We start from the raw sequence: 22,013 nt of genomic DNA, 5'->3' as shown, positions 1-22,013 counted from the left end.
TGAAGCTCCGACCCAGGATGGACGTAGGCTAGAATCTTCCCGGTAAGACCGGTGCTCACAGATTATTAGAGATGGGTTGATCAGGATATCAGAATTAGCCAGTAAGGGCTAGAGCTAAAGGGCCAAGCAGTGTTTAAAAGAATACAGTGTCTGTGTAATTATTTCGGGGCATAAGCTTAAGCTAGCCATGTGGGCAGCCAGGTGCTGGGGACGCAGCCCCGCTGCTCCTATTACTACACCCAACACTAAAGTGACATCTAAAATTTGAATGATAGTCTTGCAAATGAATGTAAAAAGCACAGGAAACCCAGTGGAAGTGGGCAAGCAGTAAAGGAGCAGTTCGGAGCAGGAAGCTCAATGTCCAGTATATACAGAAGGAGGCCCTAAGTCTCAGGGTCAGGATATAGCTTAGCTGGGAGAATGCTCACCTGGCATTTGTGATGCTCAACATTGCACAAGCCAGGCATGGAGCTGCACACATCTTTAATCTTAGAATTTAGGAGGATCAGAAGTTTGAAGCCAGCCTGGGTTACATGTGGCACTATCTCAACAACAACAAGAACAAGAACAACAATCTCAGGATTAACACAAAAATGAAGAATGCATGGTAAATATATACTTGTCTGATGTATGTGTCTTATTGGGAATTAAATTTAGGGTCGCATACACATTAGGCAAACATTCTACAATTGAGCTATATCTCAGTATGAAGACGGACGCTAAAAAGAAATCCCACACTAGCTCAGAATTGAGAATAAAAAAGGGTTACTTATTTAGGGGTAGACTCACAGATCACAGTCTCTGCTCGAATGGGGAACAGCAAGCGAATCCCACAGCCAGAAGAGAGAGCAACCATGCTTTACATAGGCATTTATAGTATAAGAGCTCATGCCCAAGTGGGCAGGTAACTTAAAGACTACTGGCTATAGGAATTCCTACAGCACCTCCCCCTTTTGTTTAAATAAGAGGGTTCTAAGCCTAACACAAAATTATATATGAAAAAACCCCCAAATATTAGGTATAAAAATTAGAATTACAACCAGCATAAACAATATCAAGCAAGAAACATGTGATAAATGTTTCAATAATCATCCTATCCTAAGGAGTTTAAGTCTTGCATTATAAATAACTTGGCCAAGTCATGAGAGGAAAGTTACTACAACTAGCTAGTCTTCAACCCCATTGAAGACCCGAGAAGGGAAATAATATTACTTGAGTAAGCAGGAAGTGCAATCAAGCAACTTTCAAAATGTGCAACAAATGACAGAGACAACTGGCTACCTGGGCAATCACCCAAAGTCTCATTTGCAATGTTTGAGCAACCAACTTTGGCTAAGGCATAGAGTAACTGACAGACCATTTTCAGAGGCAGGAAAAATTTCAAAACCGTCTTACCCTGTCTTGGCAAGGTTGGACAGTCTTTTTTCTTGTATCTTGTTTGTCCTGTCCAGACATTGTGCATTTTGTCAGTGGTCATTGTATGGGCAGTTTGTTGCCCAAAGGCCAGGGCCAATTTTGCCAAGAAGAAAACAAGTTCCAAGTGGAATGTCTTCGGTGCTCAACATTCTCTCAGGAATAGATGGGTGCTGCCAGGAGCAATCATGTCTCACATCAACAGAACCCTGTTATTTAAATGCCATATTCTACAACTCTTTGAAGCAGTTGAAGAATACCTATCTATGCAGAATACAATGTCTATGTATCTAAAGAACCTGATTTCTAACTATAAGTATGACAAACATGGATGACTATTGACCTATAATTCTTAATACCTATATAAGTTAAAGACTAAGACTTCATATTAGAATATTAAACAATCTTTACACAACTGTGCAACAAATGAGGACAATGACCTCAAAATGTAAACAATGTATAAGTATCTTGATCAGAGGTAGAAATGTATATTGCAATATGATAAATATATCCTAAAATTGTATCAATATACAAAATGTCTTAAGCAGAGGTAGAAACATGCATGCATACAATATGACAAAATAACTTTGCCTAGGTATACAAATATTGTAGATGAAAATAGGAACATATTCAATATAATTTAAGTTTGTATCAATATACAAGAATCTATGCCAATGTAAATTGCCTATAAATAATAGCTCACAAGTATTCACTCTATTACTCACTATTATTATTAGTGTGAGTAAGGTCACACTAATCTATTATCCCAACCAATTTCCCTTTTTTTCAAAGAGATCCCTGAGCCTACATAATTTCCCCCCAATTCCCAACCTTATACCAATTATAATCAACCCCTAATTGATGTCCCTAACCCTGAAGACAAACTTTGTTGGGAGAGGGGGCACTGTCTTCTACAATTACTTTCAGCTGTCATGGGGGCGATATTCTTTCTATGCAATACTATGAAAGTAAAATGATGGTTAAGTTTCAAGATTATTGTCTGGTATAAATGCAAATAGTCTCTGAGTATTCGGTAGGGTTTTTCTGAGGTTCCAATTTGGAGTTTTGGCCAGAACGTTGTAAAAAAGTGCACCATATCAGCTAACCAAGTTGGAACCATCTTGAGCAGCTGGTATCTAAACAGGTCTTATAGTAGTGCTATCAGCATCATGATGTCATATCAACCAGGTGAAGTTGTTGTTGTGGGGACCCATCTTCTTCCTGGAAACTTCAAAGATTTGTGCAGAAAAATTCATTGTTCATTGTGGAAAACTTAAAAATTATTTATATAGACATATATTCAATGAAAGGTACAATAGAGACAAAAATAGGCATAAAGAAAAGTAAAATTTTTTTTCTAAATTCTTTCTTCTTTCTGTCCCATGACTCCTGACATGAGACAGAAACTCTGAATTTTTATTTTAACAACATGCTTGAGCTTAGAGAAGGACAGAACCATTGTCCAACTCCAAAGCTGGCTTTGATTTTTAAGTGAGTCATGACTATCATTCTAGTTTCTGTTTAGAGCTTGAGGACATCAGATGACCGGTCCTAATAAGTCATAATTCTCTTTGCTTGGTGATCCTATCTGGATAACTATCTTTTCCTCTTTAGGCCTCTAGATGTCCAGGGTCTCTTGACTTTCTGAAGATGAGTATTTTCTTGCAAAGACAAGAACAGAACCTTGCTTAAACCCTTATGAGGTTTCCTTACCACCTGATTGGTTGTCACCATTGTGGATGAGCCATCATTTCTCTTTCTCAAGAGATTTTTCTTTTTCAAGCCAAATCTTTATTAATTTTGATGGTATCCATAACTTTTCTTCTCCTGTTGAAGCAAGAGCAAAACCCCTTCCCCAATGTAGCACATCTCCTGGCTTCCATTGTGAGGTCAACACATCCTCGAAAAACACTAGCTGATTTAATTCAGAAGGGTTTGCGAGGTTTTGCAGACACATTTTCATCTCTTCTTGAAGTATCTGGCCCCCTCTCAAGGCTCCCTGTCCTCACTCAGGATGTGCCAAGGGCTGGCCTTGTCTTAACCTCCATAGCTCACAGCAGAGCCTGCTTGCACAGTTCTTTGTCTTGCCCAGCTCCAGGGCAAGCGTCTGCAGAGTCCTGAGTGTGTGTTTGGGACTTGGGCACAGGGCCAGGCTATGAGACCACTGCGAAGGCCAGTCCTGTTTTGTCTTCAAGCTAGAAACTCCTTCAGTCTTTGTGATACCTCATTCCACCCACTGCTCCCAGGAAGGATAGAGAAACTGAGTCAGAAAACATTCCAAGTGGAAGGAAACAACATTTATTGGGCTTCTGCATGCTAGGCTAAGGTCTTGACCTAAACGTTGAGGTCTTGACCTCCATTCATCCCCATGACCACCTGTGAGGAGAGTGAAATGGAAATTATTGTATAGATATGGAAATGGATAGCGATATCCGAGAACAGGGGCATTCCCTCATATCCATTCCTTAAAAAGAAAAGTAAAAAAAAAAAAAACCCCAGACTACAACAACAAAAAGTTTCTCAGTTTCTCGGCTTGTAAAATCGAAGAGATGTCTCTGGGCTCTGGAAATGGTCCTGGTTTGAGTTTGACCGGGGCATGCAGAGAGCGGGGGCTTGAATTGGAAATCTTTTCTGTCGGCCAGTAGGTGGAGGGATTCTTCATCCTGCAGAGAACTCTAGGGTCTGGCTCTCCCTAGAGCAAAGCCACCTGCAGGACTTTCTCAGTATTGCAGAAATTTAAACCCTGGAAATCCATCTGCGGGAACAGAAGCCTAGAAGGCACAGATGAGAATCCAGGATATCTAGGCACTCGCAGGAGGGTGTCCCACAAGCAAGTGTGCAAGAGCTGAGGCGGGCAGCAGGGCTACAGGTAGTTGTCTTCACCCTGGTCGCCCCCACTTGGGGAGACATCCTCGTAGACATCGTCGTCGTCGGGGGCCAGAGCCTCAATATCGTGTGTAATGTCCGCCAGCAGCTGGTGGAAGGTCTGTGCCTCAGGCCGCTGGGCTGCCCCGTCGTAGCTGCGCACGGCAGAGGCTGATGTGGAGCTCATGCTGCGCTTGATGCGGCCGAAGCTGTCGGTGAGGATGCCACCCTCGCGGATGCCCACACTCTCTAGGAAGCTCTCGAAGTAGCCAATGTCCTGGTCCGGAATAAAGGGCCGCATCCCTACAGGATACATGGCAAGGTGATTCCCTCATTCAGCTAGCCTGTGGAGTGTCCCTCTCTGGAAGACTGAGTTCCAATCCTGTCTCTGCCAGTGTGGCTTTACCTAAGATTATTTTTTTAACCTCATGAAACAGCAAATGACCCAAGACTCCCAACATATTGGCTAGCTTAGTATAATCCTAGAGTTACATTCCCACATCGTCGCTACACAGCCTTTGTAAATTACTAACTCAAGCCTCACTTTCCTCACCTATAAAAACAGATATTTTTACCTGTTTTGGTGCAAATGTAACAACAGTTACTTCCCACGTTGAGGCCCATAGACATTGGTTTTGCTCCTGGCCCTTTCTAGCTCTTTGATTTTCTTCCTTTACTTTGCTACTCTAAGCCTCAGTTTCTTCTCATGAAAATGGGCACAAAGTAAGAAGTGGGGACAGTCTATGCTTGGCTCATGATAACTGCCAAACACATTTTGTCTGCTGCCAAAGTTATTCCTGTGGTGCTTATGAACACCCTCCACTAGCTGTGTGACTTTAGACAACTTCCTTTGCCTCTCTGAGGCTGAGCCCACACAGGCTGTGTGTGTTTGTGTGTGCACGCACACACGTGCACATGTGGTCACAACCTGACCCAGCTTTGCTACCCTAGGCTAGCCTTGTTCATGTCAGCTGTTTCTCCGAAATTCCTTTTCCTTGTCAATACTCTTACTCTCCTTCTCGGTCCCAGGGTCTCAAGGTCTTGGCCTTAGGAGCTGGAAGAACAAAGCCCTCCCAGGTGGTACTGGGCTAGGGATGCCTGGAGCCAAGGGATGATGGGACTTACCAATGAGAAGGAACTTCCGTCGGTCCCCGTAGAGTTTCTGCAGCCCTGCACAGAAGTCCTGGATAGGCAGCCCCAGGCGATAGTCTCGGAGCAGAATTGCAAACTGCTGGATCTCAGGGGGACCCAGCTTACTCCGCAGCTGTGGGAGTAAGGGGCACCCTTGGAGACCAGTCCCAGAGCACAACAATACTCAACTCCTGCTGAAAATGCTGGAGTTCTCTCTGACAGCCTGCCTGGTCCAGTCTGCCCCCACTGGCAGAACATCTGGTCCTTTGCATCTAGAAATGGGATGTGTATCCAGCTTCCCGAGCCCCAATCCTTTAGTGACCATCTCTGTGGTCTGACTCTTGCTTTCTTCCTCTACACTTAGGGTAAGGAGGGAGTCCCCCCCCCCCCAGCCACTTGGGGTTGTCAAAAAGATCAAAGACAAAAATGCACAAAAAAATGTGCTTGGAGCATTCTGTGCTGGTTAATGCCAGTCAAGGCTTTTTCTAAGCCTGCCTCTCCTAACCATACCTCCCTCCCTGGCCTCTGCAAGCTCATGGACGATTCCTGCAATGCACCATGCATATGCGGAGCACTGCCGCCCCACTCACCGTGACCATGTAATCCTGCAGCTGCTCGAAGGCCCAGCTGCTGTGGTCGGTACTGCTGCAGTGGGAGCCGTGGAAAGACGGTGTGGATGCGCCACTGTAACATGCTTCAAATGTGTCCTGGGAGCCATTGCTGCAGAGACAGGAGGAATAGACCCTCACCAACCTCTGTTCCATTCCCTAGGGCAGGTTAAAGTTGGTTGGGCCTATATACCAGGGCTCAAGGCCCCTTCCTAGATCTCATCTTGCCCTCCAAGACCCTTCATGAGGCCCAGAATCGTTGAAGCTCTCCCCTGCTCTCAGAACTCTGGTCATACTGCCTTCCTTAACCCATCTGGGGCCTTTGCTCATGCTGTTCCCTGTGCCTAGAATCCTCTCTCCTCCCCACTTTCTCACAGCTCATGTTACAGTCACAGATCCCCTAAGAGTGTGTTCTGAATCCTTGCTGTTCCTGTGTGGCTAATTCTCTGCGTGAATGCCCTGTCCTTTTTATTCCCAGCTCAACTATCACCAGTTCTGGGAAGCCCTCCTGGTTCCTCAGTAAGGCCTGGTTCTGACTCTCCCATAACCCAGGAAGCTGCTCTTCAATGCAGGTTGCCTCCTGTCCTAAATTGTATGGCCCTTGCTTTCTCCTTCTGGAGTCCTTTCTGTAAACCAGGCTGCTTGGCTCATCGTGAAGGGTTTTGTTTTGTTTTTGACAGGGTCGCACATGACCTCGACTGGCCGTAAACTCTCTGTGCAGCTGAGATTAGCCTTGGACCTTTGATCCTCCTGCTTCCACCTCCTAAGTACTGGGGTTGCAGGCATGAGCTACCAAGCCAGGTTTATGCTGTGATGGGGGTTGGACCAGGGCTTCTGATGTGCTAGGCAAACAGTCTCTCAACTCAGGTGCACCTCCAACCCTTTGTAGGAAGTTTCTCTTTATCAACTGCTTTTAAAATAGGATGTTCACGCTGGGCTCCTGCCTCGCTTTGTTTTTAACTTGTTTCAGAATCACTTTCTATTATTATCTACAGGACAACATAGCTTCCTGGCCAAGAGTGTGTACTCTTTTTGCTTTTTTTGTTGTTTGTTTGTTTATGATCTCATGCTGCCCAGGTTAGCCTCAGATTCATTATGTAACTGAAGTGGGTTTCAAACTTCTCATCCTCTGGCTTCCACCTCCTAAATGCTGGGACCAGAGACCTGCAAGGGTGTGTCTACTGAGGTCACACCCCAGCCTACTTGTGCACACAGCCCAGGTCTATGCAGTCTGCGGTCTGTTTGACCCTTGCAACGCTAAACTCTGTTTCCCTAAACCTCAGCTTTTCCATCTGTAAAATGGGATGATGAAAATTGGTGTCACTGTGAAAGTGGCAGGAACTAATATTTGCAAAGCACTTCAGGTCATATGTCCTTTGTGATAGATAACCAGCCACATAGCTGCCAACCAAAGCCAATGACATGCTTTTCAGCATACAGCCAGCTCAGCAAGCATGTCATTGTGTGATTTTGCTCTCCTCGGCCAATTCATGTTTGTTATGGACTAGCCTATGCACACACAGGCATAGGAAGGCAAATGTAGTGCCAATAATAACAACAGTGGGGACATGGCATATTACTTGCCAACCCCAGAGGACTTATTACTATAGGTCTGATCGGGACTTTATTAGATTTAAACTTAAAATCCCATATCTTTGGAAACTCCTTAATCCTGAGCAAACTGGGATGGGCAATATTCTTAACAGAATTCTATTTTTTTCAGAATTCTTAAAAAAATTTTTTTGAGTCAGGTTTCATGTATCCCAGGTTGGTCTGGAACTCACTATGTAGCCAGGGTGACCTTGAACTTCTGGTTCTCTTGTTTCCACCTTCCCAGCGCAGAGGCTACAGGTGTGCATCATTTTGTATAGTGTTAGGGGTTGAACCAGGGCTTTGTGCATAGCTAGGGAAGGAGTACTCTACCAACCGAGCTACGAGCTACAACCCCGGTACCCAGAATGCTGTTTTAGCCTCCATTTTCCACCCTTGCTTACAGCTAGTTCTGACCAAGCAGCCAAGTTCCAATTACTAAAGTGTAAGCTAGATGGGACGTGTGTGTGTGTGTGTGTGTGTGTGTGTGTGTGTGTTTGTGGGTTGCTAGGATGGAGCCCAGGATTTTTGCTATGCTAAGGATGCATGGTGACGCTGAAGTACTTCCTGGCCTCCATCCTCCTTATAGAGGCTCTTGGTGCGCTGTTGCATGGCTGCAGCTACACCTTAGACTATGAGGTCACTCTGAGGATGGTGAAGAGGAAGCTGTAACCGGAAGACAGGCTGGGGCCCAGAGGACCAGGAAGCTCTGAACTCTTGTTACAGTTTATGTCATTGCAAGCCTACCCTCCTCAGGATTTTCTATTATACAGAGCCAACACTAAAGTAAACCAATGTTGTTTCCAGCATTAGCTGTAACTTTGGACTCTGCAGGTCACTAAACCTGAAGACCTCTGTGGAACCCAGATCTGAGTTCCGGCATCTCTAGGTCTCTCAGGGTCTATCTGGAGCTCTGCTAACCTCCTACCCCTCACACAAATCAGGGTTCGGTCCCTTTCCCCCCTGCACACTAGAGGAGTGGCCCTGTTTGGGTAGGGGCATCCCCGACAAAGGCGATACCTACAAGGAGCTGCAGCAGCTCAAGTCGGCGTCGTAGGCAAACGTTCCATCTGTGCGACAGCTCTCACCTGGAACCACAGACAGAAGTGTCAGAGTGACGTGCAGGGACCAATAGCTTAGGTTCCCCGAAGCCCCAACCTTAGTGGCACCCTGGGATCTAGCTCTGGTCCAGTCCCAACATAGAGTCAGCCGTGGGCAACTGACCTCACTGATCCTCTTAGCATCTGCCTGTTTGCTGGGATACAGGGAGGCAGATGAGAGCCAATGGGGAAGTGTTGGCAAGTGTGTGTTTAGGTGAGTCAGGGCGATTCTGCAAGGGGGACAGGCTTGGGAGCCTGAAAGAAAAGGAGCATTATTTGTGGAGACTGTGCCTCCTCCTCAGTCTGCTCCTCATCTGCCCACGCGTGGCTTTGCATCTCAGCTCACTCGGGGTCACTTGGTCACCCTGACTTCTCAGAGGCCAGTTCCTCATTACAGGTTCTCACAACACTGTCTGTGGTTAGACATTTATCTCTGTGACTATCCCATGCAAGGTACAGGAAGGCAGGGCCATGTCTCAGTTTGCCCACCATCACTACTTCTTGCAGATTACAACTGGGCCCGAGATAGTCGTGCTTGGTAAATGTCTGTTGAATGAAAGCACCTGTCGACTACCAGATACACGCTCTCATTCCTCCACATGGGATCTGATGAGTTAGCCCAGTTTCCCAGCAGGCACAGCTGCAGGTAGGAGGGTCTTCAGAAGGCCAGTGCCCCAGCCGCTGGAGCTGTGCAAACAGAGACCACCCTAGAGCAGGCTGCGGAGAGGAGAATCACTCAGTGGCCTTGAGGATAGCCCACAGAGAGGCTGTTGCAGATAGAAGCTTTGGAGCTAGACAGATTGGGTTTAGATTCTGACTCTGACCAACTGTGTGACCTGTGAAAATCTATTGACTACTCTGTCAGTCAATGTTTTTTTAATTGTAAAACTGGATCCACAGGGCCTCAGAAAGGCTCCTCGCCCCTTTTCCTTTCAAGACAGGGTCTCACTATGTTGTCCTAGCTACCCTGGAACTTGCTATGTAGACCAGGCTGGCCTTGAATGCATCGATGTCTGCCTGCCTCTGCCTCCCAAGTGCTGAGATTAGAGATGTGTACCACCACCATACCTAGAGCCTTCTCTTTTTTGAGATAAGGTTTCTTCATTGTAGCTCAAGTTGACCTTAAACTCTGCTCCTTATTTTACCAAGAGCTGGGGACTATTGGCATATGCCATTATGTCTAGCTCTGAGAAGTTTTTTATTTTTTAATTACACAAAATTATATATTTTTGTATATATATTATTGGACTTGAGTTTGTATATGCCATGGTGCCCATGTAGAGATCAGAGGACAACATTTGGGACTCAATTTCTCCTTCCAGCCTGTAGTCCTGAGGATTGAACTCAGGTTGTCAAGCTTGACAGCAGGCACCTTTCCCCACTGAGCCATCTCACCAGCCCAGGATCTGAGTGGTTTTCATTTATCCAAAGACTACCTGTCTATCTCTGTGGTGTGTTCAGTCCTGTGCTAGGTGAATGAGGCAAGTAGGTTGCTATGAAGATTCAAGAAGACTTGGCACCTTGCTGTTGTGCTTGGCACATCATTGGCACCCAATGAATGCCCCTGTTAGTCTCACTTTTGTTCCAGTCCTTGATTGCATACATGGACTAATTCAGACATGACAATCTAGAAGCCTCATGGAGTGAGACGGCTCAGTTACTCAGCAGACAACACACAAGCTGCAGTGAGATGGCTCAGTTAGCCCACAATGCATGAACTGAACTTCTTGCAAAGCAGGCACACCCAAAACAAGTGAGAAGTTTCAGGTGCCCAAGTTCAAACTCATCCCAAACTTGACAACAACCTGATCATCTCTTAAGAGGTCATCATGAAGATGGACGTTCTTAAGTGGACCCCTAGAACAGGGGAACATCTCAGAACCCCTAACAGCCTTTATCATCCCTGACTCAGGATATCCAGCCTTCCCGGTACTTTGTGTGAGTTTGGATACTCACTGCAGCTGGAGAGCCATGGCCGCTTAGGCGTGGGTCTGTAGTGGTAGCCGGCCCGGTCTACACACTCGATGCTCTGGTCCCCATAGATGATCTGGAAGACTTGACAGATGAGTGCACAGGACTCCTCAGCAGCATCCTGGTCCAGGGGAAGAAGAGAGCTCAGCTCTTACCCACTGTCAGGGCAGCCCTGCTTCCCCACAGGCAGTGTGAGCCAGTGCTGAGACACCCCACCTCAGACTCCCTTAAGTAAACTCAAGACATTTCCCCTCAAAATTATATGGCTCCTCTCTTGTTCTTATGACCCTTCTATGTCACTCAGAGGCAACTCTGACTCCTCTACCATTAAGGTACATTCAGATTTCCAGGGGATTCATGGCCTATCATGAAATTTATCTAACATAGGGTTTGTTTAATTTACTGTACAGGGGCAGCAGCGGAAGTCCCAGGTGGAGATGGGAGATTTCAAAGAATCAAAATCTTAGGCTCAGAGCCGGGCGATGATGGCGCACGCCTTTAATCCCAGCACTCGGGAGGCAGAGGCAGGTGGATCTCTGTGAGTTCGAGACCAGCCTGGTCTACAGAGCTAGTTCCAGGACAGGCTCCAAAGCCACAGAGAAACCCTGTCACGAAAAACCAAAAAAGAAAAAAAAAATCTTAGGCTCAGTGCTGTTACTGTTACCGAATACGATATACAGCTATGGGCACCCAATGCAATAATGGAAGCAATGCTATAATAGTCTCATGATCGAAAAAGATCATGCTTATAAATATACTGCCTCTAAAAAGCCTAAGACAAAAACTAAAATGTAATTCAGGATGGGTATCTATGGTCATGGTACAGATATTAATACCAAGGCCGAAACTTACCATGACCCTAGAGTAAACAGGTTAGATAGGAACCCCCATTTTATAGTTAATGCTGGCACCAGGAGTTTTAGCTCTGATTGGTGTGCTTGGGACTGCTGTGTCTCAGACAGGAAGCAACTCATTTACTTACATATTCATTCCACCACCCAGTCAGGACCGAAGCCTTAAAGCCCACACAGTAGAGGGGATAGCTAAGGCACATTGTTGCCTGTCTGGGACCCAATTCGAAGGCCCTTGGTTCTACTGACCGTTTCTTCTCCTTATTTCATTTTAAACAGCACAAACTAAGTTTTCCTGTTGAAACAGGGTCTCTTCCTCCCTTCCCTATCACACAGACCACTCACCTCCTATCAGAGCGCCAGCAAGACCCATCAGATCCTAGCTTTACTGTATATGTGTCTGTCTGTCCTTTTTCACGTCCTCATCACCTTAATCAAGTCTCCAGGATGAAGCTGTGTGGGAGGCGGCAGTAGAGTACAGAATAAGAAAGGTCTGAGCCAAAGGGGTGGAGCAAGACATCATTAGCCCCGCAAGAGAAGCTGGGTATGGGCAGTGCGGCGCATAGGATTTGCCTATATTTAAAAACAAGGCCAGTAGGATTTATTGACAGAGTAAATTGAGTGTGTGTGTGTGTGTGTGTGTGTAAGACAGAGATAGAGGCAGAGGCAGAGACAGAAAGGAAGAAAGAAAGAAAGAAAGAAAGAAAGAAAGAAAGAAAGAAAGAAAGAGAAAGAAAGACCAAGGCCCCCTGCAAGGTTTCAGCCCGAGCCACCAAGGATGGAGCTACCATTTAATGAAACATGGAGATGAAGGTGCTTTCAGGTTTGGGAGGAGACTGGGAACTCAGTGTGGGTCAAATTCATGCTGCAATGACAAGCAGACCCTGGAAAAGACAGGCTGAGTGGAGATTTGGTTCGAGATGAACTTCAGGGTGTTCTTTGGGTTTTAGGAGGCAGCAGGGTCTAAAATCACCTAGAAACAAGTGTGGATAAGGGGAGCAGATTGAGGATAGCATCTGGACAACCCCCACTTTAAGAGGCTGGAGAGAAAAGGAGGTACCAGCTTCTAAGAAGGAGCTTGCGGTAGGAGTGGGGGAAACTAGAGAAGGAGAAGCCAGATGCCAAGTGAGAAGGTATCTCAGCGTGGGGACCTGAGCCACTGTGCTGCTCCAGGGACTGGCCACCTCTCCCTGTAGACAGGCACACTCATTGTCCAGAGAGGGCCCAGGGCCCTGGGACAGAGGAAATGTTTGCAAGGCTCAGGGCTTGAAAGCGCCTGCTAGACTGGGTACTCCTTAAGGGAGAACACCCAATGGCTTGCTCACCTCCACACACACAACGTCTAGCCCAGTGTGGACCACACAGCTGTACTCAATAAACACTATGAAGTCAGCCAAGCAGTGGTGGTGAAGGCCTCAGGAGGCAGAGGCAAGCCAGTTTCTATGAGTTTGAGGCCAGCTTGGTATACAGAGATACAGAGAGAGCTCCAGGACAGCCAGGGCTACACAGAGGAGCCCTGTCTTGAAAAACAAAAACCACACACACACACACACACCTATATTCAAATGTGTGAAAGCAAGGGTGAATGGGGACAGAGAGGTGACAGGCAGGGCAGACAAGAATGATGGCAGGGCTTCTGCCTTGGGTAGCTACCTTAGTTACTAAGAGTAAGGCTTTGAACTTTCTGCGTTCTAATCTTGAAGTCATCTGCTTTCCGCAGGGCCTAAACTTTGAGCCTGCATCCTTCCCTAAGGAATGGGAACAGGTGTATTTGCCCTAGGGGCTGCTGTGGGGATAAAGTGTTAGTGGTGCCCCATGCCTGTCTTGAGTGGGTGCTTCACTTGTGGGTGTTGTGATTAGTGCGATTTTGACTGATAGTGTATAGTAGTACCAACACTGCCTCGCTCACCCTGTTGGCCACAGCAAGAATGACCAGGTTGCAGTAGGCGTCGGGGCTCGGGTTTTGGGGATCCAGCGGGTTAGGGCCTGGGTGGCGTCGCTCCCAGCTGCCGCCTACGCCGCCACCCGCCTGCCGCCGCTCCCAGCTGCCGCCCGGCTTGCCCGCGCCGCCGCCCGCGTGCCGCCGCTCCCAGCTGCCGCTGAACGTCTGTCGCCGCTCCCAGCTGCCTGATGCCCGAGCTCCGGCGCGCTGCCGCTCCAGGCTGCCGCCACCGCCCGCCGCCCGGGCCTCGGCGCCGGCGCCCCCTCCCCACGCCATGCGCCAGTCCAGGCTGCAGATGGTGTGGCGCCGCTCCGCCGTGCCCACCCGCCGCTTTTCGGGCGCGGCGCCCGGGGGGCCCGGATCGCGCCCCGAACCTCCGGGGCTGGCGTCCACGCCAGCAGGCACCGGGTCCACGCCCAGACCTAGGGGAGGCCGGAGATGGGAGGTCAGCAACAGGAGACTGCGGCCTTCGGAGGCCACCTGGAGGGCCGCCGCACAGTTTTGGGGTCCCTGCACTAAGGCTCCGCCCGGCACCAGTGCCCGGGAGCTGACTTCGTGACTTTCTGGACCCGCCCTGGGCCTATAGACTCCGCCTCCAGCCTTGGCTCGGTCCCAGACCTCCAGGGTGGCGGTAGCATAGTCGTCTCCAACACCCTCTACCCTCCCGCCCCCACCCCCCTACACACCCTAGTGCTCTTCCTCTTAGAACTACTTCCTGAGTTAAAGGTGGTGGACCAAGCTGTCCCTTCTCCGTACCCTTCATTTGAATGGTGACCCTGGTCTAAGCATTCCCGCCTTCCAAAGCGACTTTCCCTGCTATCTTCAGTCCCTCCCCCAAACTGCTGACTGAAATAGCCTACAAGTTCAGAATCCTCCCCTAGCCCGAGGGTGCCCCCTACTGTCAGAACCAAGGGGTTATGTCTTTTATGACCCCCCCTTTAAATTGAACTCTACTAAGGTAGCCCTGTGTTGAACTCAGGACTTCAACTTCGCCCTACCCAACCTCCTTAATCTGGTCAGGCTGCCCAACCATCATCTTCAATCCCCGGCTCTCTGATCTTGCTTATGGTTTCTTTTGCCGTCCCTTAGTCTCAGAATAGTGTGCTCAGGTTTTCTGCCATTCCTCTCCCAGCCTCGGATCCATCCTTGGTGCCCTTCACTCAATGGTCCCAGCACTGCAGGTTGGCCTCCCACTCCCCTCCCCCGCACCTCACCAGTCTTAAGCACTAGCAGGTGCAGCGCGTCGTCCTGCAAGTAGGAGGCAGCGGCGATCTCGTGCGTGGGGATGCGCAGGATGAGCTCCTCGTTGTCCCGCCAGGTGAGCAGCAGGCAGCGGGCCGACAGGCTCAAGATGCTGTCCTGCTCCGGCGTGGTCTTCAGAGGCAACTCCTTCAGCTGCTGCGGGGTGGGTGGGATCACCTGAGCCTCCAGGTACTAGGGTAAGGGAAGGGGACCCTGCCCTCCTCCCTCTTCCGCAGAGCCTCACCCTGGCGGTGTCTAGCAGCTGCAGGAGCTCATCTCTGCTGGAGGGGTTCAGTGAGGAAGTCACCCAGGTGAGGTGGCCCAGGAACTGGATGGGAAATGGGAGGTCACCGTGAAGCCTTGGGAGATTCTAGCCTCCCTGTTAATGCAGGACAGGCTGAAATCTCATTAATAACCAGTGTGATGCCTAATTTTGGTTGTCATCTTGACTACATATGGAATCAACGCAAACCCAAGCAGCAGCGCACTCCTGTGAAGGGTTTTCTTGATTGTATCATTTGAAGTCAGAGACCATCTTAAATCTGGGTCACACTGGTGGCAGCTCTCTCTCCCTCCCTCTCTCTCTCTCCCTCTCTCTCTCTCTCCTTCCCTCCCTCCCTGTTCCTGTTCCTCTAAAAAAACCTGGGCTAATACATCCAGTCCCATTCATTCACCTTTATTTTAAAGATTAAAAGACTCAACACAGTATAGTTAACTAAAAGTCTGGTCCAGTATTATAGCTAGAAAGGGTTAGGTTGGCCAGATTGTAGTGAAACACGCTTGTAATCCAGCACTTGGGAGGCAGAAGCAGGAAGTTTTAGTGTCCAAGGTCATCTTTGGGTATGCAGCAAGTTCAAGATCTCCCTGGGTGACATCAGATTCTGTGGGGTAGGGAGAAGGCTTGATTGATTACGTGCGCCAGAGCCCACTTCTAACAGCTAGCTCATGTTCACTAACACATGGCCATCTCACTCTACGAGGTTCTGCAGGAAGCAAAAGTCACTAATGTAGTGTTCCCTGCCCCGCCCCACTGCCATGCTGGCGATCAGGTTTAGAGCTTCTTTACCTGCTAGGCCAGACTGCCGTCTTTCGTGTTTATGTGTGTGCATATTCCTGTGAGTGAGTGCAGGCATATGCCACAGCACCTGTGTGGACGTCAAGGGATAAGCTCTTGTTTTCCACATTGTGGGAGGCGGTGTGTGAGTGTGTGTGTGTGTGTGTTTTATACTTCACATGCCAGAAGAGCTGGCTCCTCAGCTTCCAGGGATTCTCCGCCTCCCCCTACCATCTCGACTGTGTGTTTTTTTTAAGGGTCATAGGTGAATGTTTTGTGTGCATCTGACTTTACAAGAGTTTGGGGATTGGTATTTTGGTCCTCAAATTTGCCAGCAAGCACTTTACCCATTGAACTATTCCCCTCTCCACATCTGCCCCAGGCTGTACTATTAAATCTTGAAGGAACCCTGGGAATTGTCTTGCCCAGTGGCTCTCCGTACACCATGCATTATTAATCCTTCTAGCGACCTCATTGCAGATTAAATGGAAAGGAGCATTGAATTAATATATCATTTCTTTTTTTTAAAAAAAAAATGATGTTCTCTTGCCAGGTGGTGGTATTGTAGCACTCAGGAGGCAGAGACAGGTGGATCTCTGTGAGTTCGAGGCCAGCTTGGTCTTCAGAGTAAGTTCCAGAACAGCCACGACTTCACAGAAAGACCCTGTCTCAATCAAACAAACAATAAAAGTAATAAAAAGCTTTATTGTGGGAGTTGCCAACCAATGACTGCTCTAACTTGAGGCCCACACCACAAAAGGGAGCCCATGCCCAATACTGCCTGGATGATCAGGAACCTGAAACTGGATAGTTCAGGGACCTGGGGTAGAACAAACCAGGACTGACAAAAAAAAAAAAAAGGATTGTAGGAGCCAGAGGGGTCAAGACCACTATGAGAACACGACCCACAGAATCAGCTACCTAAGGCTCATAGGGCCCACAGAGACTGAAGCAACAATCATGGAGCCTCCAAGGGTCAACCCCAGGCCTTCTGCATGCATGCTGTGGTCGGTTAGACTGGGATTTTTGTGGGACTCCTAACAGTGGGAGTAGGTGAGGGCATCTCTGGCTCTTTTGCTTTTGGGGACTATTTACTCATTCTGTGTTGCCTCGTCCAGCCTTGATATGAGGGTTTGTCTTCCTATCTAGTCTAACTGCATCTTGCTATACTTTGTTTGGTATCCCTGGGAGGCCTATTCTTTTCTGAAGGGAAACAGAGGGGCAGTGGATTTGGGGGAGAGGAGAGGTGGTGGTGGGGAACTGGGAGGATTGGAGGAAGGGGAAGTTCTGAATAGGATGTATTGTACAAGAGAAGAATAAATAAAAAGAAAAAACGATGCTCTCAGTCAATATGTGAGTTCCCCATCCATTCTTAGTTATAGCAACATTGTCATTTAAATGTTATTATTCAGTATAAGAATTAACGTTTTATTACTTTAATTGCAGTCTTCTGGGATAATCTCACCACTCACATTTTTTTCTTTTTAGTTTGCAAATTTTCAGTTCCTGGTTTTAAAACACATTCATTTTCTGGCTTTTCTCTATTTATAGGGTTGCCAGATAAAATACTAGATGTCAGTTAAACAACAATTTTGGTTTTAGGATTGTTTTTTTGTACCTTTGGTTCCAGTTAACGTGTGGAGCATATTTATGTTAAAACAAATAATCACTGCTCATCTGCAATTAAAATTTGATCAGGTAGCCTGTTTGTTAAATGCCTGAACCCTACCTTACACCAATCTTTGGCTGTGAGAACCTGTTTCCCTCCCCAGTGCTCCTTTGTGGTTGTTCTAAAATACAACGAAGCCGGGCGGTGGTGGCGCACGCCTTTAATCCCAGCACTCGGGAGGCAGAGGCAGGCAGATCTCTGTGAGTTCGAGACCAGCCTGGTCTACAAGAGCTAGTTCCAGGACAGGCTCCAAAACCACAGAGAAACCCTGTCTCGAAAAAAATAAAATAAAATACAACGAAAGCTTTTGAGTAGTAAGGAAGTCCTCTACTGTGATTTCTCCTCCTACTCCACCTCCAGCCCTGCCTCCTGCACTGGACATGCAGCCTGGGGTCTCCAAAATGCCAGGCGAATGCCCTACCACCGAGCCACATGCCCAGCTTCTCCCTTGCCTTTAACTTGGACACTGAGTAGTGGAGACTTCAGACAAAAATCTCATGAGTAGGCTGAGCTTTGGAGAACACAGCACAGTTTCCCACGCAGCTCCCTGTGGGGGCAGGAATGCTGGGGGATCCATGGGTAGGTGACACCATGCAGCTTGTGGCCGTGAGGTAGGGGGTTGCTCCCCAAGAGCCACAGCTTCCTTCATATGAAACAGGGTGTGTCAGGGGTTGGTGTGCCTCCAAGGTCCCCCCACCTTCTCATGCTCACCTTGACCTCTTTCTCCAGGTAGTCACACAGCAGAATGTGAGGGTCGATGAGGTAGTCGGGAGGATAAAGAGGCATAGAATGCAGGGGCCTGCGACTGACATTGCTCCTGAAGGCAGCCTGGCGCGCAGCCTTTGGGAACACCAGCCTTCGGATGGGGGACACAAAGCCCTGGGAGAGACAGGAGAGTCCCAGTGACAACAGGGCTGGCTTTACTGAGCACGCATGAGCTCAGTTCTGCTTCTACAACCTAAGTTAATCCCTCTAAACCTGCAGGAGGAGCAGCCCTGCGGCTCCTCTTTCCCAGCTGGAGCAGCGAAGCCCCATAATGAGAGCTAGAATACCAGCTGGTGACAGTCCAGGTAGGCATCCCAGTTCCCAAACCTTCCGGGAAGGATAATGTTCCTGCCAGCCGGATTCAAAGAGCCGCCAAGGCCGGCGGCGCTACCCTGAGCATGTCTAGGCGTTTGTTAAGCTATCGCATGTTCGTGAGTTGGAAATCAGCAATCAGTAAGCGGAAGTATAATCCAAGGGCACCAGTATAAAAAGGCCCAGGATGGATCAAGGCTACAGGTGCAGATTCCAAGGCACAGCCCAACCTAGCAGTGCCCAAAGCTCAGAGAATTTGTAAACTTTGCTCCAGAGTTGCCGTTCTAGATGGGCATCCCTGGACCAGCAGCAGTAAAACCTGGGAATCTGAGAAGTGCTGCTTCCTGGTCCCATCCTAGACGTACTGAATCTGAAGCCCCAGGGTCTCCCCTCCCTGGTAGCATTCTAGAACTGTCTTGGCAGTTCCTACAGTTCTGGGCGCTAGGACTACATATTCCCCAGCCAAGCAAATCACAAATTCTGGTAGCATGAGTCCCATGCTGCTTAGCTTCTCCACAAGACAAGTACAAACAAGAGAAGCCGCCACCTAGGAATGTGCATTCAAGACTGCATGTTCATTCAACAGATATTCATTCATGCCTGTGCTAGACTACATGTTCATTCAACAAATATTCATTCATTCCTGTGCTGGGTGCCGGGTGCTGGGATTTGGGAAACACTAGATCCCAGTTTTGCTTCCAGGGTCATGACGCGTGGCCTTAACTAGTACATGGCAGATTTGACTGTGCTTGAGAATTCTGATTCAGTGTGTATGTATGTGTGTGTGTGTGTGTGTGTGTGTGTGTGTATACAGGTCACGTTCACACCTCTGAAGGCCATAGGATGACCTCAGGTGTGTTACTGGGAGCTGTCTGCCAAGCAGGTCAGGCAGGTTGGCTACTGAGCTGCAGTGATCTGCTGTCTCTGTCCCCTACACTGGGATTACAAGTGTATGCCATTACTCTGGCTTTCTTCCTTTTTTGTAAAATATGGGTTAGGGTCTCCATGACTGTGCAGCAAGCACTTTGTCAACCGAGCCATCTCCCCAGCTCCCATGTTGCCCTTTGACCCATGTGGCAGAGCCTGGAGATGAGACCCCCATAGTCTCTGAGTGATTCTGACATACCACCACTCAAGTCTCCGAGGGACTGTCATGGAGTCTGCAGTAGTGCTTCAAAACTCTGAGAAATGAGAGCCAGAAATCTGAGAGAAGCTCTCCAAACAGAGGACATAGCTGAATAAGACCCCAGAGACTTCAGAAGCGGAGGGAGAGGAATCAGAGGGCACCGCGAGCCATGTATCTATCATAGCTGGATTATAAGAGACAAGCCATGAGAGCCTTCAGAGCTAGTTAGAACTAGGATGCTGCCCTGTACCCATGAGTGGTATGTGTGTGTCTGTCTGTCTTTGCCCCAAGTGGTCCAGTCCCACCTTCCACCCCCATCTTACTATCCAGTACTCCTTGCCCCCATCTTTCAGCTGCTCAGTTTTTTTAATTCCTACCATGGATGGAGCATGCTGTTCCTTAGTCCCATACACTCTTCCCAACTTGTTTTCCTTGTACCCATCAGCTCATACGCCCAACTCAGCAATCTAAGACTGGATATATCCTAACGCTGCATCTTCTAGCACTGAGCACAGCAGCTTGGCGGAACATTTTCATTAATTCCGTTTGTTGCCTTGAAAAAAAGTAATCGTTGTTTCCCTCATTAGACTGTGAGCTCCCAGAAGTGGAGGCCTTATTTGACATTGCTTATCACTGACATCCCTAGCACGAGGCATAGTTCACAGCACAGAACAGGTGTTCAATAAGCATCTATCAAAAGAATAGGCCTTACTGGGTGAGTTTTAGCACTCAGGAGCCTGAAGCAGGAGAATTGCTGTGAGTTTGAAACCGGCCTGGGCTACGTAGTGAGTTCAAGATCATCCTGGGTTACATGGCTAGACCCTTTCTCGTAAATTAATACATAGACCCAAGAGAAGACATGTGTATATGTTGGCCCCAGTGACTCACATGAGCCATATGTGTCCATACTGGGGATTTTTATCTGGGATAAAATACACAAATACCTCTGAACTGTGTCCCCTACCCTTTTTGCACTTAAAATACTTATTATCAGTTTGCAGTTTTGGGTATCAAACCTGGGGTCTTATGCATGCTAGGCAAGTGTTTGACCATGGAGAGACACCCCCAGCCCACTTTCACAATTTTGAGACAGGTTCTTACTAAGTTATCCCAGACCGACCTTAAACTTGCAATCCTCCTGCCTCAGTCTCCAGATAGCTGGGATTACAGGCCTGTGCCATCATACTGACCTCATGGGAGTACCTTATAAAACATTCTGAGCCAGGTTTTTTGGGTGAAGAGGGCTCTGGGCAGATGGGGATGGAGTGGAGTTGGAATTATAAGATATAGCAAAACTAAAGACTCAAATTCAGGAAAAGAGGAAGATGGGGAGGGGACTTGATGATTTGGGCTGAGAAGTGAGTTCCTGCACCAAGGTGGGAGACAACCAGGGAGCAGGTGGGAAGCCCCAGCCTGGCTGGGCAATCTGCCAGCCCATAATCACCTTGGCTGGGCCTTTCTATCTGGGAGAGCAGGGAATGTGTCTGCTGGGTGTCTGTCTGTCACTCTCTTTGAGAAGCAGTAGGAAGCTACCCCCAGGATGTCCAGAAAGCAGGTTTCCCAGAAAGACCCCGTCTGTCTCTCGGGACAATATGGCAGAGGCCACTAAGAGTAAAGTTTAGAACAGGGTCCAGATGTCTGGCTGCCAGGGACAGAAAGTCAGATCCTTCCAAAGGAGACAGAAGGTCCCTCTGGTGCCTTTCCCACCTCCGTGCCGGCTCCTCTCTCTACCCCAGCTTCAGGAAAATTTCTCAACCCTGTCCCTCACAAACTCTACCTACCTTCTTCCCCTTCTTGGCTTCATATTCCATGGTGAAATGGTTCCTCTGGTCCTGCCACCCTCCTGGCCACCCCCGCCAGACCCCCCTCGCTTCCTTTGTTCTTTTTCCTGCCTGGTCGGAAACTCCACCAGCACCAGAGTTCCTGCCCCTCCCATCTGACGGTGGGGGCTGGGGTAGGTGGAGAACACTGCCTTGGGTCCCTATAACTAAGGATGGGAGACAAAGGTGGTATCCAAGGGCTTGGCAGTTGGAGCAGACTGAGGAAATTCCCCCAAGCTGGAGATCACCTTTGGATCATCCCCTGTCTGCCACCAACTTTGCTGGATGACTTTGAAACCTGCTGCCTGCTTCTCTGTTTACAGCAAGAGAAAACCCCACCCTCTCCCTGAAAAATAAACGAGGGAGTGGGTGGAAAGTGCTTCAAACTGTGTCCAAGCAATTTAAGATTAAATTAATAATAATGATGATCGTTACTTTTCAGAGAGGTGGTATATGGGGGCCTCTGGGACTGGCTGCCTGCTGCTTACTTAACCACTTGTGTCTCAATTTCCACATTCAGTTTGACCTTATGGTCGCTTAACTAGGATTAAATC

At 48.2% G+C, this 22,013-nt stretch overlaps 1 protein-coding gene across 3 annotated transcripts; it reads right to left on the bottom strand.

Annotated features, from left to right (window-relative positions):
• Positions 1-466: 466 nt before the first annotated feature.
• On the bottom strand, positions 467-21,480 carry Ccm2l (CCM2 like scaffold protein). Of its 3 annotated transcripts, none has more exons than XM_075962536.1 (10): positions 21,421-21,480; positions 18,148-18,315; positions 14,958-15,041; positions 14,686-14,890; positions 13,439-13,893; positions 10,664-10,799; positions 8,632-8,695; positions 6,000-6,129; positions 5,404-5,542; positions 467-4,581 (listed from the first exon to the last, which is right to left on the bottom strand). In XM_075962536.1, exons 1-10 carry the CDS (start codon positions 21,448-21,450, stop codon positions 4,277-4,279), a joined length of 1,716 nt encoding a protein of 571 aa, XP_075818651.1. In that variant the 5' UTR covers positions 21,451-21,480; the 3' UTR covers positions 467-4,276. The 3 variants fall into 3 exon arrangements, with proteins under 3 accessions (XP_075818651.1, XP_075818652.1, XP_075818653.1); XM_075962537.1 differs by having other exon boundaries at positions 14,686-14,869; XM_075962538.1 differs by having other exon boundaries at positions 14,686-14,866.
• Positions 21,481-22,013: the final 533 nt, after the last annotated feature.

The sequence above is a fragment of the Microtus pennsylvanicus genome, chromosome 2, assembly GCF_037038515.1.
Source record: "Microtus pennsylvanicus isolate mMicPen1 chromosome 2, mMicPen1.hap1, whole genome shotgun sequence".
Lineage (NCBI taxonomy): Eukaryota > Metazoa > Chordata > Mammalia > Rodentia > Cricetidae > Microtus > Microtus pennsylvanicus.
Note: the sequence above shows the minus strand (reverse complement) of the source record. Positions and strands in the feature narration are given on the sequence as shown.